The sequence below is a fragment of the Orbicella faveolata genome, unplaced genomic scaffold (assembly GCF_042242905.1).
Source record: "Orbicella faveolata isolate gen_17 unplaced genomic scaffold, um_ofav_v1 contig_1, whole genome shotgun sequence".
In the NCBI taxonomy this organism is placed as follows: Eukaryota; Metazoa; Cnidaria; class Anthozoa; order Scleractinia; family Merulinidae; genus Orbicella; species Orbicella faveolata.
In genome coordinates this window covers 36,210,001-36,231,583 of record NW_028301536.1, presented here as the reverse complement: position 1 = coordinate 36,231,583, position 21,583 = coordinate 36,210,001, and the positions used below count along the sequence as shown (strand labels likewise).

Below are 21,583 nucleotides of genomic sequence, written 5' to 3'. Positions count from 1 at the left end.
GTTCACACTTCGTTGGAGGAATTTAAAAACAGAGGTTTCACTCTGAAAACGCATAAAAAGTCCGTCTACAGTACACCAGAGAAATTTGAAAACGCAACAGTCACCGGTCATTTTGGATTTGTGTTGAAGGAAAACTCGAGCAGGGAATACATCTGATTATCGTGAGGCCATCTCTTTTGAAAATCTCTACTTTAAAAATGTTTCTCGTCTCTACTAAAACGTAAAGCCGACGTTTTTAAATTCCTCCGGTTTGAAGAGCGTTTTCGAAAAGCCGTTTTCGTGACGGAATAGCGTGGAGGGAAGGTCTAACGGGAGAAAATAAGCTGCGTTTTCAAATTCCGCCGGCGTAGTGTGGACAAGTGTTATTAAATTATTTGTAGAGCTTGAGAATGTATTTCATCCTTATATATTTATATTGTAGGTATTTTCTCTGAATAAATTCAGTGTGGTTGAGCATCCAACAATAAATAGGAAACACTCGTTTTTGAAGAGCGGTTCAGTGAACTTTCTCTTCTTTCCAACTCATTAGTTGGGCGTGAAAACCCACGAAAAGCGACTAAAGATCTTATCTGGTTGACTTCATGGTCCAAAAAAATTACGTCTGTGCTTAAAGTATTAAGCCAGCTTGAGATATACTGTAGGCTGTGTTATCCCTCTCTTCCCATTTGTTAAAGTACTCTTCTACAGTTTTACGCAGAAGTGTAATATTAACAGTGCATACGTTTCTTTGCAGAACGAGTTGAGCGCCGAAGTTGATTCTCTGAGGAAACTGATAACAGAGGAGAGGGAGAAACTGATGGGTAAGCAAGGAGTACTAGTTGACGGTCTTCTTAACTCTTTGTGACAAATTCAAAAGAATATTTCCCATTCGTGTCTAAGGGTGAAGGAATTATCCTGTGTTGCTCTGTATTTCAGTGTTTACGTTAATTACGAACACGAACTTCAGGAGTGAATCTAATTTAGCTTCCCCTCAGTTTTGGAAATCTGTTTTTGATTGTTCAATTGATTTATCGATCGATCTTTTGGCGTTGTGATTTCAAATTTGGTGGTTCGGTTGCCAACGGGCAGATCCTAATAAGCTAAAATTTCCCTCCTTTAGGACTTCAGAGCCAACTTGAAGCGAGTAAAGAACAATGCACAAAACAGTCTGAAAATGTGGAAAATCTGAAAGCGGAAATTGAACAGAGCAGATCTACTGTAGAATCCCTTGAGCTCCAGCTCCAGCAAAGCCGCCAATATCAAGAGAAGATCCGTGAAGACAAGGATAAGGAAATTAGCAATCTGCAGCAGGCACTGATGGAAAATAGCTCTGGTTTTGAGCTGTTGAATGCGAGCTTCAGCGAAACAAGCACTCAAGTGCAGCAGCTTCAAGAACAACTGACCAGTAAAGAGACTGAGGTTGAGAGGCTGAAGAAAGAACTAAGTGAGCAAGAGTCAAGTCTGGAGCAGCTCAAAGGAAGTTACACGGATGTGTGTTCGACGGTTAATGAATTGCAGGTACTCCTAGCAAACAAGCAGACAGAGGTGGAAATGTTGCAAGATACCAGAGACCAACAGATCTCCGAGTTTGAGTCATTGCGTGCTACGCATGGCGAGTATGTTGCAAAGATTCAGAGACTTCAAGAAGCTGTTGAAGAAAAAGAAGTCGAAATTGTGCAGCTCAGAGCAGCTTTTGACGAGAAAGACAGTAGTTTTGAACACTTGAGCACCAGTTTCATCGAGTCAAGCTCCCAAGTTAAAGGCCTGGAAGAAATTTTACAGACAAAGGATTCTGAGCTAAGTGCTTTAAAGCAAACCATGGAAGAGCACACCCTTACTTATCAGCAGATGAAGGAGGCCTTGTCAGAAACAACCTCCCAGCTTCAAGACTTACGACAAACACTCGTTGTAAAAGAAAACGACATCAGTGTTCTTAAATCAAAGCTAGAAGAACGGGAAATGGCTTGTGAAGAACTGAGCACAAGATATGAAGAGTCAACTGCGACAGCAAGACAACTTGAAGGAAATTGCACTGCAAAGGATGTGGAGTTGAAAACGCTGAAAGCCACTTTACAAGAGCAAGGTTTGCAGTATGAACAACTGAACCAAAACTCGGCCGAGTCAGATAAGCAGATGAAGAACCTGCAAGATTACTTGATCGAAAAAAATCAAGAGATCGCTACACTTCAGGCAGACTTGGAAGAAAAGGAAGCGAGACTGAAGGAACTTAGTTTGCGTTCTTCAGACTCTGATGCCAAGGTGAATCAACTACAAGAGTTGCTTAGTGGGAAGGACAAGGATTTAACAGCTCTCCAAAACAACCTGGAAGAGCAGGAGAAAGTTTATCACGACCTAAGCTCGAGTTTGAATATGGCGAATTGCCAGGTAAGGGATCTTGAAGAAGATGTAGCGAAAAAAGATGAAGAAATTACGTCACTCAAGAACGATCTCGAAGCGCTCGGTCTGGAGAATGACGACTTGAAGTCAAGTTTCTCAGATGCAAGTTCCCAGATAAAAGATCTACATGATGTACTTGCAGCAAAAGAGACAGAATTAAATGTGCTCCGAACCAGCATGGAAGACCAAGGTTCAAATTTTGAAGAATTGACATCTCGATTGACTGAACAGAGCGTTCATTTACAAGAATTGACTAATACTCTAACCACCAAAGAAAGTGAAATCGATGCCCTTCGAGTCCGTTGTGAAGAGGAAGCGACACGATATAGCCATCTTGAATCTCGATATAGTTCTGAAATGTCCAGGCTGGAAGAAACCATCGCAAGCAAGAAGAAAGAGAATACTTCCCTGCAAGCTGAAATAGAAGAGTATGTATCTAGCCTAAATGAAGTTAACGCCAGTTACGATGAGGCCACATTGAAAGTCAAAGAACTTAACGAAAGTATGAAAGAGAAAGAAGACGAATTGATTACACTTAAAACTAAACTTGAAGAGCAGAAGTCGAGTTATGAACAGCTCAGCGCCATGTTTGAAGAAGCAAGTTTCCAAGTTACAGAACTACAGAAAGTACTCTTAGCCAAGGATGACGAGCTTGGCATGTTACAGTCCAGCTTGGAAAAGAAAACTTCAAGTCTTGAACAGGTGAATGTTAGCTACAACGAAATGGAAGCGCAAGTGAAAGAATTGCAAGATTTGCTTGGGGTTAAAGAAGCTGAAATTGTCAAGTTCCAAGCAATAGTAGACGAGCAAGGTGAACATTTAGAACAAGCAAGAACAAGCGATGCTGAAAACTCTTCCCAAGTAAATCGGCTTTTGGAAGTACTTAAGAGTAAAGAGGAAGAACTAAGCCAACTGCAGGCTAGTTTCGCCGAGCAGAAAGTTAGCGTTGAACAGCTTGAAGGACGTCGGTCTGAGACAAATTCTTTAGTAAACGAGTTAACACAGAGACTCCACGAGAAAGACGACGAAGTGAACTCCTTAAAGGCAAATTTGAATGAACAAAACATCGACTTTGATTCCAAATATGGAGAATTGCGTGCAGAAATAGGCGACCTTCGTTTGCATCTTTCCAACAAAGAGGAAGAACTTCTTATACTGCAAACGTCTTTAGACGACAAGAGCGTTAGTGTTGAAAACCTCGACACAAGCCTGAATGAGACAAATGCCCAACTTGACGAACTACGAAGCCAGCTTGCAGCTAGAGATAGTAAGTTTGCTGCTTTGAAGAAGAAAGCGCAGGCTTTAAAGAAATCTTTTGAGGCAGTGTCTGCCGAGAATGACAACCGTAAAAAGGAATTAGAGGAGCTGAAGAAAGAGAAGGAACTTTTCTTGGAAGAAAAAGAAGCTATGGAAACGTGTTTAGCGCAATTGATCGAGCACAAGAATCAACTTCAAGCTAAAAACGAGGAGATACGAGAATTGGAAAACACGCTTGGGAAAGTCGAGGAGGCTTTGCGAATGGCTAGAAATGAAAAGGAATGTTTGAATTCAGAAGTCATTGAGCTTCGACGACAATTAGATTCCCTTGAACAAGAGAAACAGCAGATGTTAGTTGAACGCGAAGAACTGAACTCTCGAATCAATGAAACTGAAACAGAGAAGGCGTCGATGGAGACTTCTATTCAGGATGAAAGGAAAGAAATCTCACAAGTTCAGTCTGAAAATGAAATGTTTAAAACTGAGCTTGGAGAATTGAAAAGACAGCTTGATTTCAAAGAGAAAGAAGTTAGTGATCTTAAAGAGGTTATAGAACACTTAAAAGGCGTTGTCGAAGAAATTAACAAGTCAGCTAAGGAAGAACTAGAACGGTTAGAATTAAAGAAAAACGAAGAATTAGACGAAAAGCTTTCGGCCAAAGAGAGAGAGTTGTTCCAAGTGTCTGAAAATCTGTCCTTGAACAAGACAATGGTGGAGGAATATCAGAGTAAGCTCCTTGAGAATGAAGACGCTTTTAACAACTCAAAACGTGCTTTTGAACAAGAAAGAGAAGGCCTACAAGTAAAACTTGGAGATATTTTATCTGAAAGAGATTCTTTAAAGAACGAATTGTCTGAGATTACAGAGAAAAATGGCAATTTGTCATCAGAGATTGAAAGAACCAAAGTTGAGTTGGACATGAAGGAGAGCCAACTCAGCTCTTTGCAACATGAACTTGCTGAACTGCAGAAAGTTGTTAAGGAAGAGCTTGTTACATCTCACAAGGAAGAATCGCTGAACAATCAACTCCACTCAGCACAAACAGAGGTCATAGACCTACAAGAAAAACTAAAACACCATCAGGAGTTGCTGAATCTCAAGGAACAGGAAGCTGTGGAACTTTGCAATAGATTATCAGCAAGCGAAGAAGCCCTGTCAGTAGCGAACACTAGACTTGAAGACCAAACTGCACACGAGAATGAATTGGAAAAGTCCATGGGTCGTGCTGAGGAAACTACTGCTAGTTTACGAGCAGATCTTAGTGATGTCGCTTCTGAACTGAGACAAGTGTCCCACGAGAAGACAGCTTTAGAATCAGAATTGTTTGACCTAAAAGACAAATTAAGTGCCGCTGACTGGGAACTAGATGCACTAAGAGACGAATTAAGTAATTCAAAGGGAGAACTGAACGTGAAGGATGAACGCATCAGTAGTCTTGAGCACGAAGTTTCTGAAACTAAAGTTACTCTTGAAGAACAACTCCAGGCAAAAGAGGAAAAGGAGCTTGTAATTGGGAAGGAGCAAGAAATGCTCAAAGAGTTGCAAGATACCATCATCCAACTGAACCAGCTTTGCAAAGACCAGGAACAAAACCTGATGGTGTTAAACAAGGAACGTGATGAAGATATAGAAAAGCTATCAGAGGCCAAGTCGCAAACTGAAGAGTTGGCTCGAAAGTTGGAGGAGGTTAAAGATTCTTCCATTGCGCTGAAGCAGGGGAAAGAAACTATCGAGGCAGACTTAGAAGAGACCTCCACCAAACTAAGCCAGGTCCTGACTGAAAAGGCTTCTTTGGAATCAGACCTTTCTGATGTTAGTCAGAAGTTGACCATCATAACCGCTGAGCAAGAGCGATGTGCTGCAGAGCTGGAGGATACAAAGAACGAGCTTTATGACGCCAAACAGAAGCTAGAAACCTTAACAAACGAGCTTTCGAGTACTGAGGGAATACAGAAAGAGAATGTAACCCCTGTTGAAGGACGAGTGCCAGAAACTGTACCAGACAGAGAAGTTTTATTGAGTTCATCCGCTGACGAAATTGCTAAACTATCATCGCGAGAAAGACAACTTGTTCATCAAATTCAACAGCTTGAGCAGGAGAAAGGAAACTTTGAGGCTGAGGTGACTGAGATTTTATCGGAGGTGAAAGAGGCAAGAAATGCAAAACTTGCAGCTGAGGCCGAGCTTGCAGATACAAAAGAAAAGTTAAATGAATTGATGGTACAACATGAATGGGTCACATCTGAATTACAGAACTTAAAAGAGGAGTTCGAGGAACAAGAAAGGGAACTGGACAAAGTCAAACAAGAACTAGACGAAGCTAACAAACCTAAAGTGGAATATCAAGGAGATACTTCAAATGAGCTGGAAGACAGGCTACGTCAGAAGGAAAAAGAACTTGCCGAGGTGAGGAAAAACGTGGAAGAAACCGTCAGTAAGAAAGTGGAAGAAATTTCTACCGTCAAAGACCTTGAAAAGGCTCAAATCGAGGAACAACTTGCCAAGAAGTTGGAAGATACCAAGAGTCACAAGGATGAGGTGATTGCTAAGTTGAAAGATAAGATACGAGAGAAGATTGAGTTGAACAAAAAAATCACGGCTGAGTTCAGACTTAAATTAGCGAATGCCCAGAAGGAGAAGGAAGAAGCAATGCAAGAGCTTGGTTCCCAACTGGAACTTCAGACTCAGACGACGGAACAGCTATCGGCGGCTTTGGATCAGGTGAGAGAAAACGCCAGAGCTAAAGATGGAGACGTGGAGGAGCTGAAAAGCAGGCTTATTGATGCAGAGAATGAAGGGGAACAGAAAGACCTAAAATGGCAGGAAACGTTACTAGAATTGCAGAATCTGAAACTGGAGATAGAAAAGCGTGACCAGGAGAAAGTTGAAATGGATTCGCGTTTGCAGGCCAGTGTAGGCCAAGATGAATTTGACAAGTCAATTGGGGATAGGAACAAACTAATCGCCAACCTAAAGAAAAGACTGAAGGAAGAACGAGCGGCAAAGAAAGAAGAAATGACCAAATTACAGCTCTCTATCACAGAGAAAGATGCAGAGATCCAGCAACTGAGGGTAATAGTTTTAAACCTTTTTAAACATTTCCTTGCAACCTTAACCCAAACTCTTGGGTTGCTTACATTACTAAGTTCTATAAGAGAAGAAGCTGTCGTTCATGTAAATACTGGGTTGTAGCAGAAAAATAATTATAGTCCGATGTTGGCACAGAATTCTAGAATACTTTTCTGGACAACATCTGCTCTAAAGTCAGAGTAGTAACATACCCAACACGTATGGTCGCAACAAGGGAAATAAACCAGATTTTAGCTTAGAAATTATAAAGGTCATATTTATACACCGGATAGACGGCGAAAACAATATCATCTCTGTGAGAGTTTCAACGAATCGCCAAGCTCGGCAAAAGGGGGTCACCAGAAAACCATTCAATCTCCTGTAAGATTTCTTACTAATTTAAAGCAACTCTGTTTACATCAGGATGCACACGCTGAAGAACTTACTAACGTCAACAACAAACTTCAAGCTGCGCAGGAATTCAGCAGAACCTCAGAGGAAAAGCAAGAAGCGTTAGAACATGAACTGCATACCACAGAAGACGAGATGAACAATTTGGCGAGACAGTTAGAGAACATGAAAAATGAAGTAGAAAGGAAGCAAGGGCAACTACAGAAAGAACTTGATGAACGAGGTTGGTGGAAGTCAGATACCTTTGTATCATCCATTTTGTATTATTTTTGTTTTTGTTTTTGTTTTTAGTCCATCTGACTTTTGCTTTATTTATCCAACCAGTATTTTGATGCTTGCTGAAACAAAATTCCAAGAGAGTTTAGTTTATCCAAGATGGATCTGAATATGGTTTCAGATTACTCGCTATGCTTGCACGAACTTGGGTTTGATCATATCATTTGCTTAATGGTACAAGCAATTTGGAAGCAGACTCCTTCATGGGTCACTAGATTGCGATGTGAAATTATAAATATCAAATTATCAATCAATAAATCAGGAAGCAGATTGCCTAAAACCTTTGGTTAACGTTTTGATTATCTCTGCCTATTTTCTTCTTCATTCGCTTTGATTTTGTTCAGCCAGAAACATGGTTACCAAAAATAAAACTATGATTGTGCCTGGGCGATAACGTTAGTTTTGTCATGTTAAGGCACTGAGACACTTACTCCCTCTAACTCATCCTCATCATCCCTGCTGGAACATCAGGCCATCAGGACATCACTTTTCCACTTCTCGCAATCCCTGGCGATAAATTCAGCTTCTGCCCAGACCAAACCAAGCTCTTTGAGATCGGCCTTCACAGTTAAGGCTCCAAGAGATTCTGTGCAAAAGTCGTCATCACTTACATTTTCGTATCAATCTTTATTTACCATGAAATGCCTGGCCCGTCGTTAGAAAACGAAATATCAACACACATCTGTACGGGTTGGAATCGCACTAAGGTTAATGACTTTGCTACCTCGTGTGCTTTTACGTCTTTACGGGGAGTTCTGAAGAAACCCTCTAAACAAGCACAGCAATGTATCAATGTCTCACTTTACAAGGCTAAAGCGTTCTTTCCTCGCTATTGATTATTCTTGCAGTTCTCAAATTTAGTCATGCAATTGGTGTTAGGAATGTGTCCTACACGCACTTCATTGAATGCGCCACGTCTTAAATGGCTGTCGTTTTCTTACGTTTATTGTCATCTATACTATTGCCAGCCATGCATTCCAATGGCCATAATAATGTCTCAATGTGGCAGTTTGTACTTTGCTCCGTGGTCAACGCCAATCGCCAATTTTCAGATTGCGTTTTTGTAAATTGTTATCGTTTCTGGTATTCTTGCTGTTGTGTACGATTCAGTAGTGTTGCTACATTCTATTTGAGTCACAGTTTAGTTTTGCACGACTAGAATCACAGACGTCCAAACTGCAATTAATATGCACCTTTATTCGGTGTATCGCTAATAATAAGCCGTCGGTCGCGATGCAGATGTAAGATCCAACTGGCTAGATTTCGTTCTCGTAGATCAATCGGAGTTCGCTGTATGATTATTTAATACGCCATCGCTGTTTTGTCTGTATCACTTTGTTGGCCATCAGTTTGTTGATCAGTTGCTGTAGATTGTCCAAGTCACTCGATAAATAGCATGTTGAAGTTAAAAGGTTTGCTAGAGAACAAACCTATTTTAGCAAGAGGTAAGTAAGTTGCTTTGCTTTTGTTTCTGCGCGCTTTTATTTGTCGTTCATTTCTATGCATCGTGTGCTTCTTTGCTTGTGTTGTTTTTAGTCAAACAAATGCCAAGAGTATCGTATCAAGAATTCTTTACGTAACTATATTCTTTAGTACATGTATGTAAATTATAATTTTAGAGTAATCAAGTTTACGAAGTTAATAGAAGAATTTAACTGTTAACACAAAATTCATTGTAAAGTATAAATCATTAGTGTTAGAAAATCAATCAAACTTACCAGATCATTAAAAGTTTGTCCACTCTTAACAGGAACACCTTGTGGTAAAATTACGTAGTTATTTCATACTCTTTCCTGCCACCATTTTTGTCTCCTTGATTGCAGATATAAACCTCTCTGAATTTCGAGGCTTTGCCAGTGTCTGTCTTTATACATAAAGAATATAACATATAACCGAACTAACCAGTAGTAGCGGTTTTTGTTATACATGTACTTGATGATTTTTCTTTTACTTTATCTGCTAATTGCTTTTAAAACTCTTAACCTGTTTTGTTTTCGTTTTCATTTTAGAAGCTGACTTTACGTCCAGTATGAATGCAATGAATTCCCAAAAAGAGGAAGCCGACAAGCTTATCGAACAGTTAAAACAAGAGGTCAAAGTTCGGGATGACGAAATAGCAATGATGAAAGAAGAAGAGGCAAACCAACAGCAAGAGAAACAGCTCCTCCTTGATGAAGTTCAACAGCTTAGTGAAGCGGTCGAAAATCTTAAAGACAAGGATTTGAATATTGCGACACTGCAAGGAGAACTAGAGGCTCTAACACAAGAGAAAGTCAAACTGGAACATCACCTTGTATCTGTTGAAGATGAGCTTGTGCAGTTGAAAGAAAAGAATCTGGAATTGCAGGTCGAAACTGAAAGGCTAAATGTTGCATTAACTGAAGCTGATTCTAGAGGTGAAGCTGCAGCTACGTTTTTGGGGAGACCTCCTGATGTCCCTGTTGGTAATTTGTCATCTTCAACGCCAGCTCTAGTTGACCACGTTCCTCCGTTAGTGGAAGAGGAAGCAATTCCTAAGGTTGAAGAATCCATTCCTCTACATCTCGATCCTTCATCTGTACCATCTCCTCAGGATCCTGACGCTAATGAAGAGCTTGAAAAGGTCAGAACTGAGATGTCCGAGATCCATGCAGAACTCTCCAAAGTCAAAGCTGTAAATGAGAAACTCAAAGCAAAACTGAGAGTACAGATCAAAAGGGAAAAGGTGAAATCTGAGTCCGTTAGTGAACATGATTCCAAGGAGCTAATGGCAGATATTGAAAAAGTTCGTCAAGAGAAGCTGAACTTGGAAAAGTCAGCCTATGAGATGCGGGAAGAATTGGATGGAATCGTTCGTCACAAAGATGGCGTCATTGGAGATCTGAAAATCAAGGCCCAGCAGCTTTTAGATGAAAAGGCGAGTAATGAAAGTCTTCTCGAAAAGTATGAGAAGCTTTTATCACAGAGAGATGATGAGATACAAGACCTCAAAAATCGCTATCAACTCCTTTGCAAAGACAAAGATGATAGCATTGAACAACTTGAGAAAACTCTCGAACAAGAAAAGCTCGATTATGTGCAGGAACTAGAGACGTGTAAAGATGGGTATGAACAAGTGCTTGGTAACAAAGAGGCAGAAGTTGAAAACTTTCAACGCGACCTTGCCAGTGCTAAGATGGAAATCGGTCAACTTACAAAGCAGCTTCACGAGGCCCAGCAGTCGTTAGGAGAACTCAACAAGCTCAAAGTCGACTTTGATCATATTGTGTCAGGTCTTCGTGAAGATCTACAGCAGGCGCTTGATGAAAAAGCAGCTGCTGATCAAATTGCTCACGAATTCCGTGTCCAGCTGAAGAGAAACGAGAAGTCAGTGGAACAGAGTAGTGTCCAGCTGGAAGAAGTGGCAGTTGGTACCACAGAAGTGGACAAAACAGAAGTAGATGTTCAGCTTAAGGCTACCCAGGAAGAAGTTGAATTGTTGAAGGAAACTCTGGAAACTGTGAAGAAGGAAAAGGAGGAGCTTCAGAAGAGTTTAGAAATGCTTAAACATGAAGGAAAAGGAGATGATGCTGACAAAGCCGACGTTGAACAGGCTGGGAAAGATGATAAAGACGGAGGAGGCGATAAGGGGGTAGAGTTGACTGGCATGCCAAACGATGTTCTCTGGTTGCAAAGTGAGCTGAAGAAGGCCTCTGAACTCAATGAAACCCTGAGTAGCGAGCTCAAGGCAGCGTTAAGGAAAAAAAGAACAAAATCCGATTCAAGAGAAGAAGAAACATCTAGTGAAACGAGAGCAGAACTCGAAAGATCTCGAGCAGCAAAACTGGATAGCGACAGGAAGGTGCAAGAGCTTCGTGAAGAACTTGATAATTTCGTCAAAGAAAAAGAAATGATTGTGGCAGCTCTTAAATCCAAAATACAGCAAGTGTCACAGGAAAATGAGGATGCTATCAGAGTGGTTGGAGAGCACGAAAAACAACTCTTAGACAAGGATTCCAGTGTCCGTGATTTAACCGAGCAAATTCAGTCTTTGAGTTCAGAAAACGCGGAACTAAAGAAAGCCGCAGAAGAACTAACAGCAATAAATTCCCAGTTACAGTCCGTGGCTCAAGATGCCGATGATGCAAAGACTGCCTTGGAAGCCCTCCAAAAAACGAACCAGTCACTTATTAATGAGAGAAACCAAGAATACTCTGAATTAGAGCATCAGTTAGAGAACACTAAAGAGGAGTATGAACGAGTAATTCAGGGCATAAAAGAAGTGTTGGCTGAGAAAGAAAGGGAAGTGGATGAATCAAACGCGGAACTAAGGAAGGATAATACAGAGCTGCAAAAAAATATTGAAATGGTTGCTGAGCAGAAAGATTTCATCCAAACTGAGCTACTGAAAACAAGATCTGAACTAGAACAAGTTAAACAAGACTCTTACCCAGTTATTGAAGAGAAGGACCGTAAAATTAGCGATCTTGAAATTCTCATGGAGGAAAAACAGAGAAAAACGGATGAGAGTATTTTACAGTTGCAAAGCAATGAGAGAACGTTACAAGATCGTATCCAAGTGCTTGATGCACGCAACAGTGAAATTAAGAACCAGCTACAAGAGGTTCAAATGGAGCTTGGAAAACGGCTGCAAGAAGAGGAAGGACTGGAAGCGGAGCTAGTACGGGCAACTTCACAGATCGATGAATTAAATGCCCAGCTTCAAGTCGCAACTCAGGAAAAGCAGGATATTAACAAGCTACAAAACAACTTTGACCACATCATGTCAGGTTTGCGTGAGGACCTTCAGCAAGCACTAGATGGCAAAGCAGCAGCAGATGAATTAGCTCATGAGTTTCAAGTTCAGCTCGCGGACTTGAAAAAGTCAACGCCAGGGGCATTTTCGATGGGAGCCGATGGTAATCGTTTGCTTGAAGAAAACAAGGTTACAGAAATGCTTGAAGCAACACAGCGCGAGGTGATCGACTTGAAATCTGCCCTTGAAGTTGTGTTAAAAGAACGAGATGACTTACAAGATAAAGTGAAAGATCTGGAACTTTCGCTTGAAGAGAAAAGTAACAAACAGCCCATTTCTAGTCTTGAGGTTGACTTGAAGTATGCTGAGAGAGGTGACGTGGGAAAGGTAGTGGAAGAAGTTATTTTACAGTCCTCTGTGGATAACCCGGTTACAGCGACGCCAGCCAGTGAAACCGAAGTAGAACTTGAAAATATGAAGAATGAGATGCAGAGGATCAAAGCACTTAATGACAAGTTAAAGGCGAAGTTGAGAGCCGTCGTCAAAAAGAAGAGAGTTAAATCCAACTCGGGAGATGAAGACAGCAGTGTGGGTGACGAGTTACAGGCGGAACTTCAACAGGTTCGTCAAGGGAAACTTGACAGTGAAAAGGCCTGCCAGCAACTGCGAGTGGAGCTAGATGCATTTGTTCGACAAAAGGAGAGCATCGTGAACGAGTTAAAAAGTAAGATCGACCAGTTGGTGACAGAGAAAGAGAACAGCAATAGTCTTGTCGAACATTGTGAACAGCAGATTGTCCAGAAAGATAACGAGCTGCAAGAGATGAGGGACGATGTCCGAGACCTTCAAAGTGAAAACGATGAAGCTTGGAAGATCGTTCAAGAGCTGAGGGAAGAAAATACTAATCTGCATGTTCAGGAGCAAGAACTCGTTTTGCAAAAGACCGAGATCGAAAGGGAGTGTCGTCGATTGAAACAGGAGATGGAGGGTCTTTCGGATGATGTTTTCAAGAGAGAAAGTACGATTTCCAATCTCCAGAATCAGCTAGAGGACTTGACAGATGATTACAAAACAGAATTAGACGCTACAGCAGTCCAGCATAAAGGGGTGATATTTGAAATCCAAAGCCACGCCGATCAATTGGAACGGGAACTTTTGTCTGCCAACAAAGAGGTGGAGCAGTTTAAGGGCCAATTACGAGAGTTGAAAAAGGAAAAAGAAGATATAGCCAAGCTTAAGATGAACTTTGATCATATCGTCGGGGGACTCCGCGAGGATCTTCAACATGCTCTCGAAGGTAAAGCGGCCGCTGATCAAATTGCACATGAATTTCAAGTGCAACTGAAACGCTTGGAGAAAGTATCAGACAAGGTTGAAACAAGGTTCAGCGACGTAGCAGTTGATACGGCGGACTTGGAGGGTAAAGAGGACGTCTCGGAAAAACTCCAGGCAACCCAGAACGAAGTCGATAACTTAAGGGACGTTTTAGAATCCCTTAACAGGGAAAAGATAAATTTAGAGGAGAGAAATAGACTCCTTGAAGAACGAGAAGAGCCAAGCAACAAAATCAGAAAGGACGAGAAAGAAGGTGATCGGGAAAAGATGATTTCGGAGGTTCTTATTCAGTCTCCAGAGAATGAGGGAATTCAGGCTGCTGTGTATGATAATGAAGCTCTCTTGGAGTCGCCACCTGTACAGTCCATGTTCTCTGACAGTGAAAATATTGAGAAAGTCATAGATGACCTGTCCAATGCGCAATCTGAATTAGAGAAGGTCAAGTCAGTCAACGAACGTTTGAAGGCAAAGTTGAGGACACTGATGAGGAAGACAAGAGATGCGAAATCAGAAGCTGGCCAAGAAAGTAGCAAGGAGGAGATCGTGGCCGAGCTGAACAAAGTGCGGCAAGAGAAATTAGAAAGTGAAAAGGCAGTGCAGGAGTTAAGAATTGAGTTAGATGCTTTCGTCAGAGAAAAGGAAAGAATCCTCAACGAACTCAAGGAACAAATACAGACGTTACTCGCGGAGAAGGAAGAAAGCAGCAGCCTGGTGGAGCAGTTCGAAAAGGTTCTTTTAGAGAGAGATGCTGAGATATCTAGCCTTGGGGAGCACCTGCAATATCTGAGTGAGGAAAAGGATGAAGTCATTCAGAAGCTTGTCGAAAACAGAGAAGAAAACCAGAATCTGAAAGCGCTCCTGGAACAGCTGCAGCTGCAGAAGGTAAAAGCTGAGAGGGAACTGCAACAGGAAAAGCTACAGACAGAACAGCTACTTCAAAGCGAGCAGCCATTACTTGATAGCAAAGACCAACAGATTGCACAGCTACACGTGGAATTGTCAAATCAGAGAGAACTGTTCACGGAAGAAATGAGTCGTCTGAAAGGTAGTTACGAGAGTGTCATATCCGAACAACAAAACCACGTAAACAATCTGGAGGAGGCTCTACTCTTAGCTCATACTGAAGTGGAGCAATTGAAATCACGGGTACACACACTAGAGCAAGGGAAAGAGGACATAGATAAACTTAGAACCGACTTTGACCACATCGTGTCTGGACTCAGTGAGGACTTACAGCGGGCTTTACAGGGCAAAGCAACTGCTGATGAGATTGCTTACGAGTTTCAAGTGAAGCTTAAACGACTTGACCAGTCCTCGACATCGTCAGAAGTGGAACGTAAAGATGTTTGCGTTGGTACAGAGGAAATGGAATCCCTCTCCTTGTCAGGCAAAGACAGAGACATTGAGAAATTGCAGGAAATCTTACAACACCTCACCGACGAAAAAGAAGAGCTAGAAGAGAGGGTCATGGGTCTTGATGAAGTTGTGCAAGATAGAGAAGGTAAATTTAATGCCTTCAAGGCTCTGGTTTAATGAGTCTAGGAATTTGGCGTTGTCAGCAGCAAGGACTTGAGTTTCGATAGCGCCACAGTTAATTTAATCTTAAAATGTAAAGTGATAGCTATTTTACAGGTGGCGAAACTAAAATCGTGTGTGTAAACGTATCAAGAAATGGTCTATTGTTCCGGCTCAACATCTCACTGTGAGCGAAAATGAATAGCCTTTTGTTCTTGGTAGCCCTGAGGGACTTCGTCCGAAGCCAAGCCAAAATCGACGCCGTTCGGAAAACTTTCGGCACAACAATTAAGCTGCACTTGAATGAACTCAATTTTGGTAAACAAATCTAGAACGGTGGAGTCGTGATTCACAAAAAATACGTTGAGAGTAAAGCGAAAATTTTTAAAGAGCGGAGAAACGCTACGCAGAACATCGCGTCTGTAATTTTAATTAGTGGGATATTTGTTCCCTGATTTATTTCCGCTGGAAATCACTGTGGACATCAATTGGTCGGCGAGGAAAGATGCGAGAGCTTCGAAGCGCTGTTAAGAGCTATTAATCTCTGGCCGAATGCTCGAATGAAAGCAGTCTCTCCTGCTTTTCAATCCGTGGGTCGAACGCGGAAACGGCGGGAGCGCGAGGCGAGCGGCTTTGCCGCTCGATTATCGCGCTCGCTATTTTCGCGTTCATCCACACTGATCTTATGGGTTTAAGAGCAAAAGAGAGCCTGTTCGCAATCTAGCCAGATGCGAACTTCACTTTCACTCCCACGCGTGGTGAGTTTACCAGGTTAGAGCAATTTTAAAGCAAAACCATGCCTTACTTGTCGGCAGCTTTTACTTTCACTTTTAAATACATGTGTACAACCGCCATCCCACCGCAACTATTTGCACCGACAGGGTTAAACCAGTACCATCTCCCTTCGGGAGAATTTGTCTTCCATTCAGTCTCTCTGATCGTTTAAATTTCGCGCTCGTATGGTAATCGGACATTTTAAAAACTCCCGCGGGCAATTTAGAAGCTCATACTGCCATTGTTTCAAAATGGCCAGATAAGACCAATTTTAGGTCTTATAGAGTGGTTTTCATTTGAGTGTCGAAAAGTGATTGATTTTGCACTTTCTATACCACACGATGGGCTTAAAAAACTCGCGCCACTTTTTCATCCAATCAGAAGTACAACAAAAACCAATTGTGACGCGTTCGCATGCATTTTCGCGCGCTCTGCGTCAGCTACCTGTGATTACTTCGAGTTTTGATTGGTTCACTGTATTGTCTATGTCCTTTGTGATTGGCTAGAGTAATTACTTTGGTTTTGGTTTTACGACACTGAATTGAAAACCATTCTAACAATGCCTATTGTTATCAATGTTGAGCCGGTTTTCTTGATACGAACATTCCATCTTTAAATAAACTTAGCCACAGGAAAGGAAACGGCCACGTGATCGTATATCCATTCTAAACCACATGATTTTTAATCATGTCAATTCAGTTGCACGTCAACGGGTGCCCCAGATGTTTAAAGAAAATTGCCTCCTATGGTTACATGTCTCAGTAGCGGTTTTTTTGCCATTGCCTTAATTTCCATCTTAAGCGGTAGAATTGTTAGTTTTTGCCGCCTGCCGGCAAAGAACGTGTCTACTTGTTTGAACTGAGTGCAACTTAAGTAACACTATATTTGTATAATCTGCAGAGGACTTGGAAGAAAAAGGACAACAACTTCAGGAATTACAGCTGGAAGTCGAGAGGTTAACAGCAGAACATGCTAATTCGGCCGAGAAGTTTAGCAGTGAGATAGACCGAATTGTAGCAGAAGGTGAAGAAACTAGACGGGACTTGCAAGCTCATTTCGATGCTGCCTTAATGGAGAAAGCCACAGAATATGAGAAGCTTGAAGAACAGCTCGCTTCCGTAAAGGAGGATTATGCTCGACAGGTTTGTGCGTTAGTTTACCATCTTCGATCAGAATTTTAACCCTTGATCTACTTACTATTAGTATAAATCTACTAGCGTTCTATCACGAATGCCGTTCTCTGATTGGCTACGCTACTCACTATCTTTTCTGTGATAGATAGTGAGTAGCATAGCAGTGTGCCCTTGTTAACAAAATGACGGCCGCTTCTTGGCGTTTTCGAATTGTCTGTGAATAGGATTTAGATTAAGTTTTGAACGGCTAGTAGATTTGTACTAAAACAATAAGATTATTCGCTCGAGATTTCTATCGCGCGATAGAAACGCGATAGAAATCTCGAGCTCATAATCTAATTGTTTTAAAATATAAAGTCAGCCAGGCAGATTTTGACTTTGAAGGTCTTGATCTTCAAATGTAAATTTTCTTGATGTATTTAATTGAATTTTTCTTATAAATGCTGAAGACACTAGATGCAGTCCATAAGGATAAAATAACTAGAACAATTCATTGTGTGCATGTTTATATTAGGATTGCGATGAAAATCTTGTCTGATAACCTGGGGCTGCTGAATTTTCCAGTTGGTTCAGCGGACTTTATCTGTCACTCTATCCCCAAGCGCAATATACCTTTTCACCAATACGGCGGCCATTTTGAATTTCATTGTTCCAAAGAGCTATTATAGGATTCTCAGGGGGCAAATTATTATATATTTGTTTTACCTTTTACTTGGCAGTTGAAGTTAGGACATTTAAAAGGGCACTGGGTTAGCACTTGCGCTGCCTCTACCTTGTTGTTAATATAAAGGGCAACCTGGAAAATCTTTTTCTTTACACCCTGTCGTACATTATCTTCGTTCCATGTGACAAAGAGCTGAGGTTGTGAAGTGTTTCATCTTTTTTTTTCTTCTTCTTCTTTGTTTTGGTTACAGAAGGAACAGCTAGAAGGCGAACTTGCCGAAAAGCGTCAAATCATAGACAAATTGAACGAAGAGCTCAGTCAGTTCAGGACTGGTGTGCGGAATAAATCTGATGAGGAGAAACTATATGAAGAACTTCAAGCCAACTATGAACTGCTGGAGACTGGTAACAACAAACTTCGACAAGACTTATATATGACGATGAAAGAGAAAGAAAATCTGCGATTAAAACTGAAAAAAGACTATGATCAAATCTTGGCTTCCTTTAAGCTTGATCTCGAGCAGAGCAGGGAGCAAAATCTCGAAAAGGAAAGGTTCATTCACAATCAACGAGTAGAAGTTGAGAGTCTTGTGAAAGACAAAGATTCTTTAGTGGCAAAACTCAGAGAAAGCTCAGACGTGACCAAAGAAAAACTGATACGTTCTGAAGAGGATCAAGTAGACGGGGATGACGTTGTGAGTAAGTTAAAGAACGAAGTTAAGTGGCTGAGAAAGGAGTGCCAGGACTGCAGGATGGAAAAAGACAAATTGTACAATAAGTTTCACGAAGTGACCGAGTCTCTGAGAGGAGAATTGGAGAAGTCACTTCTTGAGAAGGAAAATCTCACACAGAAACTTGAAGAAACTCTTAATCAGAACAGGGACCTTCAGCAGTCCTTAATTGAGAAGCAGTCTGCTCTGACAAAAGCGAAAATTCAGTTTGAACATATTGGTAAAGGCTGGCGAAACGATCTTGATGCTGCAAGAACGGAACGAGACGAGGCGTTCAGACGGCTCGGGGAACAAGGGAACCAGGTAAGTCGTACAAGTATAGTTAATATTGTGAAATGCAGAGAGAAGTCTGTTTTCTTAGTTAGGGACTGTCGACAAAGAAGCTTGAAACTTGAGATAAATCATAGTTAATAGACGGCAATGGTTATGAAACGCGACAAAGTTCTTTGTTGTATGTTTTTGTTCGCTTTTTTGGCCTTGACCGTGCACAAAACAAAAGTTGTTTACTCCGTGCTGAGGAACTAGCCAATAGAAACGTGTTGGTTACGTAATTCATACATAGTGTATGAGCGCAAAAAAAAAGATTGTGCACGGTCGTGGACCCTCCAACATAAATCTTAGCATCTTTGTTTGCTCCTTTGATGCTTGCCGGGCTTCATAACCAGTCCCCTCTATTAACTTTGGATAAACGAAAGCGGTGATGGAGAGAAATCACGGTCTATAACTTTTCAACTCCCGATTCACGACCCAAATTTACTTGATAGCGCTATTCACAGATGTAACCGTGAGGTTGGGAGTTGTTCACTTACGTCTATGCTCATAATTGGATTTCGTTTACTTGTGGTTTTAGGATAACACTGTTGAGCTTGAGATCAAATTTTAATATATGTAAAGAAAAAAAAAAAAAGCATGCAAACTAGCAATTTGAATCAGTACTTTGACGGAATGTCCAAACACTGGGTCGAACAGTTGCCAGAGGCATAACAGCTATGATAACACCAGTCTTCCAATCATTGTCTAAGAATCCACGAGGGAACAAGGGAGACATTCATCCCCGAGGAATTTCTAGGTTTTCCTCCTTGCTGCCACAAGTACTGAAAAAAAATACATGAATATTGATGATAGTTGACTATATCTTCAGAGTGTGGCTATTGATATGCCTGTCAGCGAGGACGATTCGTTGGAGACTATTGAACAACTTAGATACAGGTACGAGACTATTTCTTATTCTTTCCGTCTTTCATAGCGGGTGTGCATCATAGAGATACAGTCGAACCTGTATATAACGACCACCCTCGGGACTTGAGGAACTGGCCGCTTAATACAGGATCATTAAAAATACTCACTGGGCGTGGTCTAACGATATGGTACTGTACTGCAGCACATAGCGGACATCTGGAAAGCGTTAACGGTACTAAACGGCGGATTATCAGCGTACAGTAGCTTTGTCCATGTTATTTCTTTTTAGTATCACCCAACTAGTGGGCTAATGAAAATCCTGCATTTTGATTGGCCACGCTACCAGAGGACTATTAGTAATAGTCCTCGAGTAGCGAAATTGCCGCAATCGAGCGTGACGCTTTCTTTCGTTTTACTCCCAAATAAACATTTCTTCAACTTGCATTTGCTAACTTTATTATTGCCTTTTCTGTCCGACTAGTTGGGTGATACTAAAACAATTAGACCCTTCGCCCTCAAGGGCGGTCACCCTCGGGACCATTCTAGGTCAATAGCCCATGAGGTTAATTGTTAAATAGTCATGATGGATCGCATTTTAAACGATAAAATACCACATAAAATGGCACGTGGCTTAGTTTCCATTCAAGGATGGCCGCTTAATACAGGTAAAAATAACAAAGCCCAAACAGGACTGCTACAGGGTGGCCGCGGCCGCTTAATAGAAGTGGCTGCCTAATACAGGTAACAAATACAGCGTTTGTATGAGCGAAAAATCGGGACTTTGAAAACTGGCCGCTTAACAGAGGGTGGCCGCTTAATACAGGGGTGTTATATACAGGTTTGACTGTAGTTTATAATGGCCGGAACTTTTGTTTAGTTCTGTGTTTTTCCCTTTTCAGGTTGCAAGAGATGGAGGAGCTTTACGAGGCTAAATGCCGTGAAGGAGAAGTATGGAGCGTTATTTTCTAGTTTTCTTCTGATAATTTCTTTTTGTTGATCTTACTACGTGTCCGGGATCGTGAAAAGATATTGACAGTTGCAACGTTCTGTTTCCTTAATCCTATTGCTCCCTTCAATGAATTGGAACCAAAGAAAACGTCGTCATACACAATCCCTGACGTTATGATTATTGCAAGCCGTTTTGATCTTGTTTATACAATTTTGGATATTTGTACTCCTGTACCATCTCTTTGTATTCTTTGGCGTTTATTGATCGTAATTATTGTCTCGGTTTGCGTTTCATGAAGCGGCTAAGAGTATTCTTGCCCCTGGGCGAGGCGGGGGGGAGGGGGCTAGCCTACCCTAAATGTCCCTGCCGCCCTAATACTTCACCATGTTCTGAAGAGAGAAGCGCTACAGGTGTGATATACTCACCCGCAAAAAAAACTCTCGGTTCCACTGCGGTAATTGTATCAAGTTATTATCCAGGGCTTAAATTAAGTTCCGTAATATTATTTTCTCTCGCTGATGTATGTACTCAGTGTGCCCTAGCACCTTAAGATTCCTTGAAGTCCAAGAGAGTATGAACGGTACTTGCTTATTTCCGATGAATATGTTCTTGTCTTAAGGTTTCCTTGCAAATCGAGGAGGTTGGAAGCCCTTCCAAAGAATTTCCCACCAAATATCATTATTCTTCACCACAAGTCAGTAAGTATCAATCCAGGTATTGAAAACGTCGCTCTTATGATACGATTAAAGCTCGAAAAATCCCGTCACGCACATTATTTTATTTGTTTCAGATAGGCTATTTCACGTAGGTCGTTTTGACAATTGCACTTCTCTGTTACTTGGTTTTTTCACTTGAGCTAAATGGCAAAAAGCATTTTATTTCGTGACGGATTCATCTCGGAACAAGGGGATTACTAGATATCTCAGCTGAACATGAAATCTTGAGCAGTCGCATGTGTCTTTATTGTACTAACGATGGCGATAATGTTGACGAAAGTAAATTGTTTACTTCCATCGATATCCTCGCCATGAATTTTGATGGCGAGGAAAGTGAGAATAATATCCCATTAACCATTTATGGTTTCCTGTCAATGGCTATGTGCTGTTTTTGTCAAGAAACGAGGTGTCTGACTTTGAGAACATTCCTTAGCGTCTTCAAATCTTGCTCCGAGGTAGATGTCAGCCTCTTGAAGTTGGTGGTA

At 41.3% G+C, this 21,583-nt stretch overlaps 1 protein-coding gene across 3 annotated transcripts in view; it reads left to right on the top strand.

Moving 5' to 3' along the window:
* Window positions 1–21,583, top strand: part of LOC110065529 (uncharacterized) — a 33,543-nt gene that overhangs the window by 10,252 nt on the left and 1,708 nt on the right. For all 3 annotated transcript variants that reach the window (XM_020772682.2, XM_020772683.2, XM_020772681.2), the window contains 9 exons: window positions 734–800; window positions 1,100–6,705; window positions 7,126–7,336; window positions 9,399–14,939; window positions 16,628–16,869; window positions 17,775–18,557; window positions 19,396–19,463; window positions 20,333–20,381; window positions 21,002–21,080. In XM_020772682.2, the coding sequence (XP_020628341.2) occupies window positions 734–800; window positions 1,100–6,705; window positions 7,126–7,336; window positions 9,399–14,939; window positions 16,628–16,869; window positions 17,775–18,557; window positions 19,396–19,463; window positions 20,333–20,381; window positions 21,002–21,080 (12,646 nt within the window). The remainder of the gene's footprint in view (window positions 1–733; window positions 801–1,099; window positions 6,706–7,125; window positions 7,337–9,398; window positions 14,940–16,627; window positions 16,870–17,774; window positions 18,558–19,395; window positions 19,464–20,332; window positions 20,382–21,001; window positions 21,081–21,583) is intronic.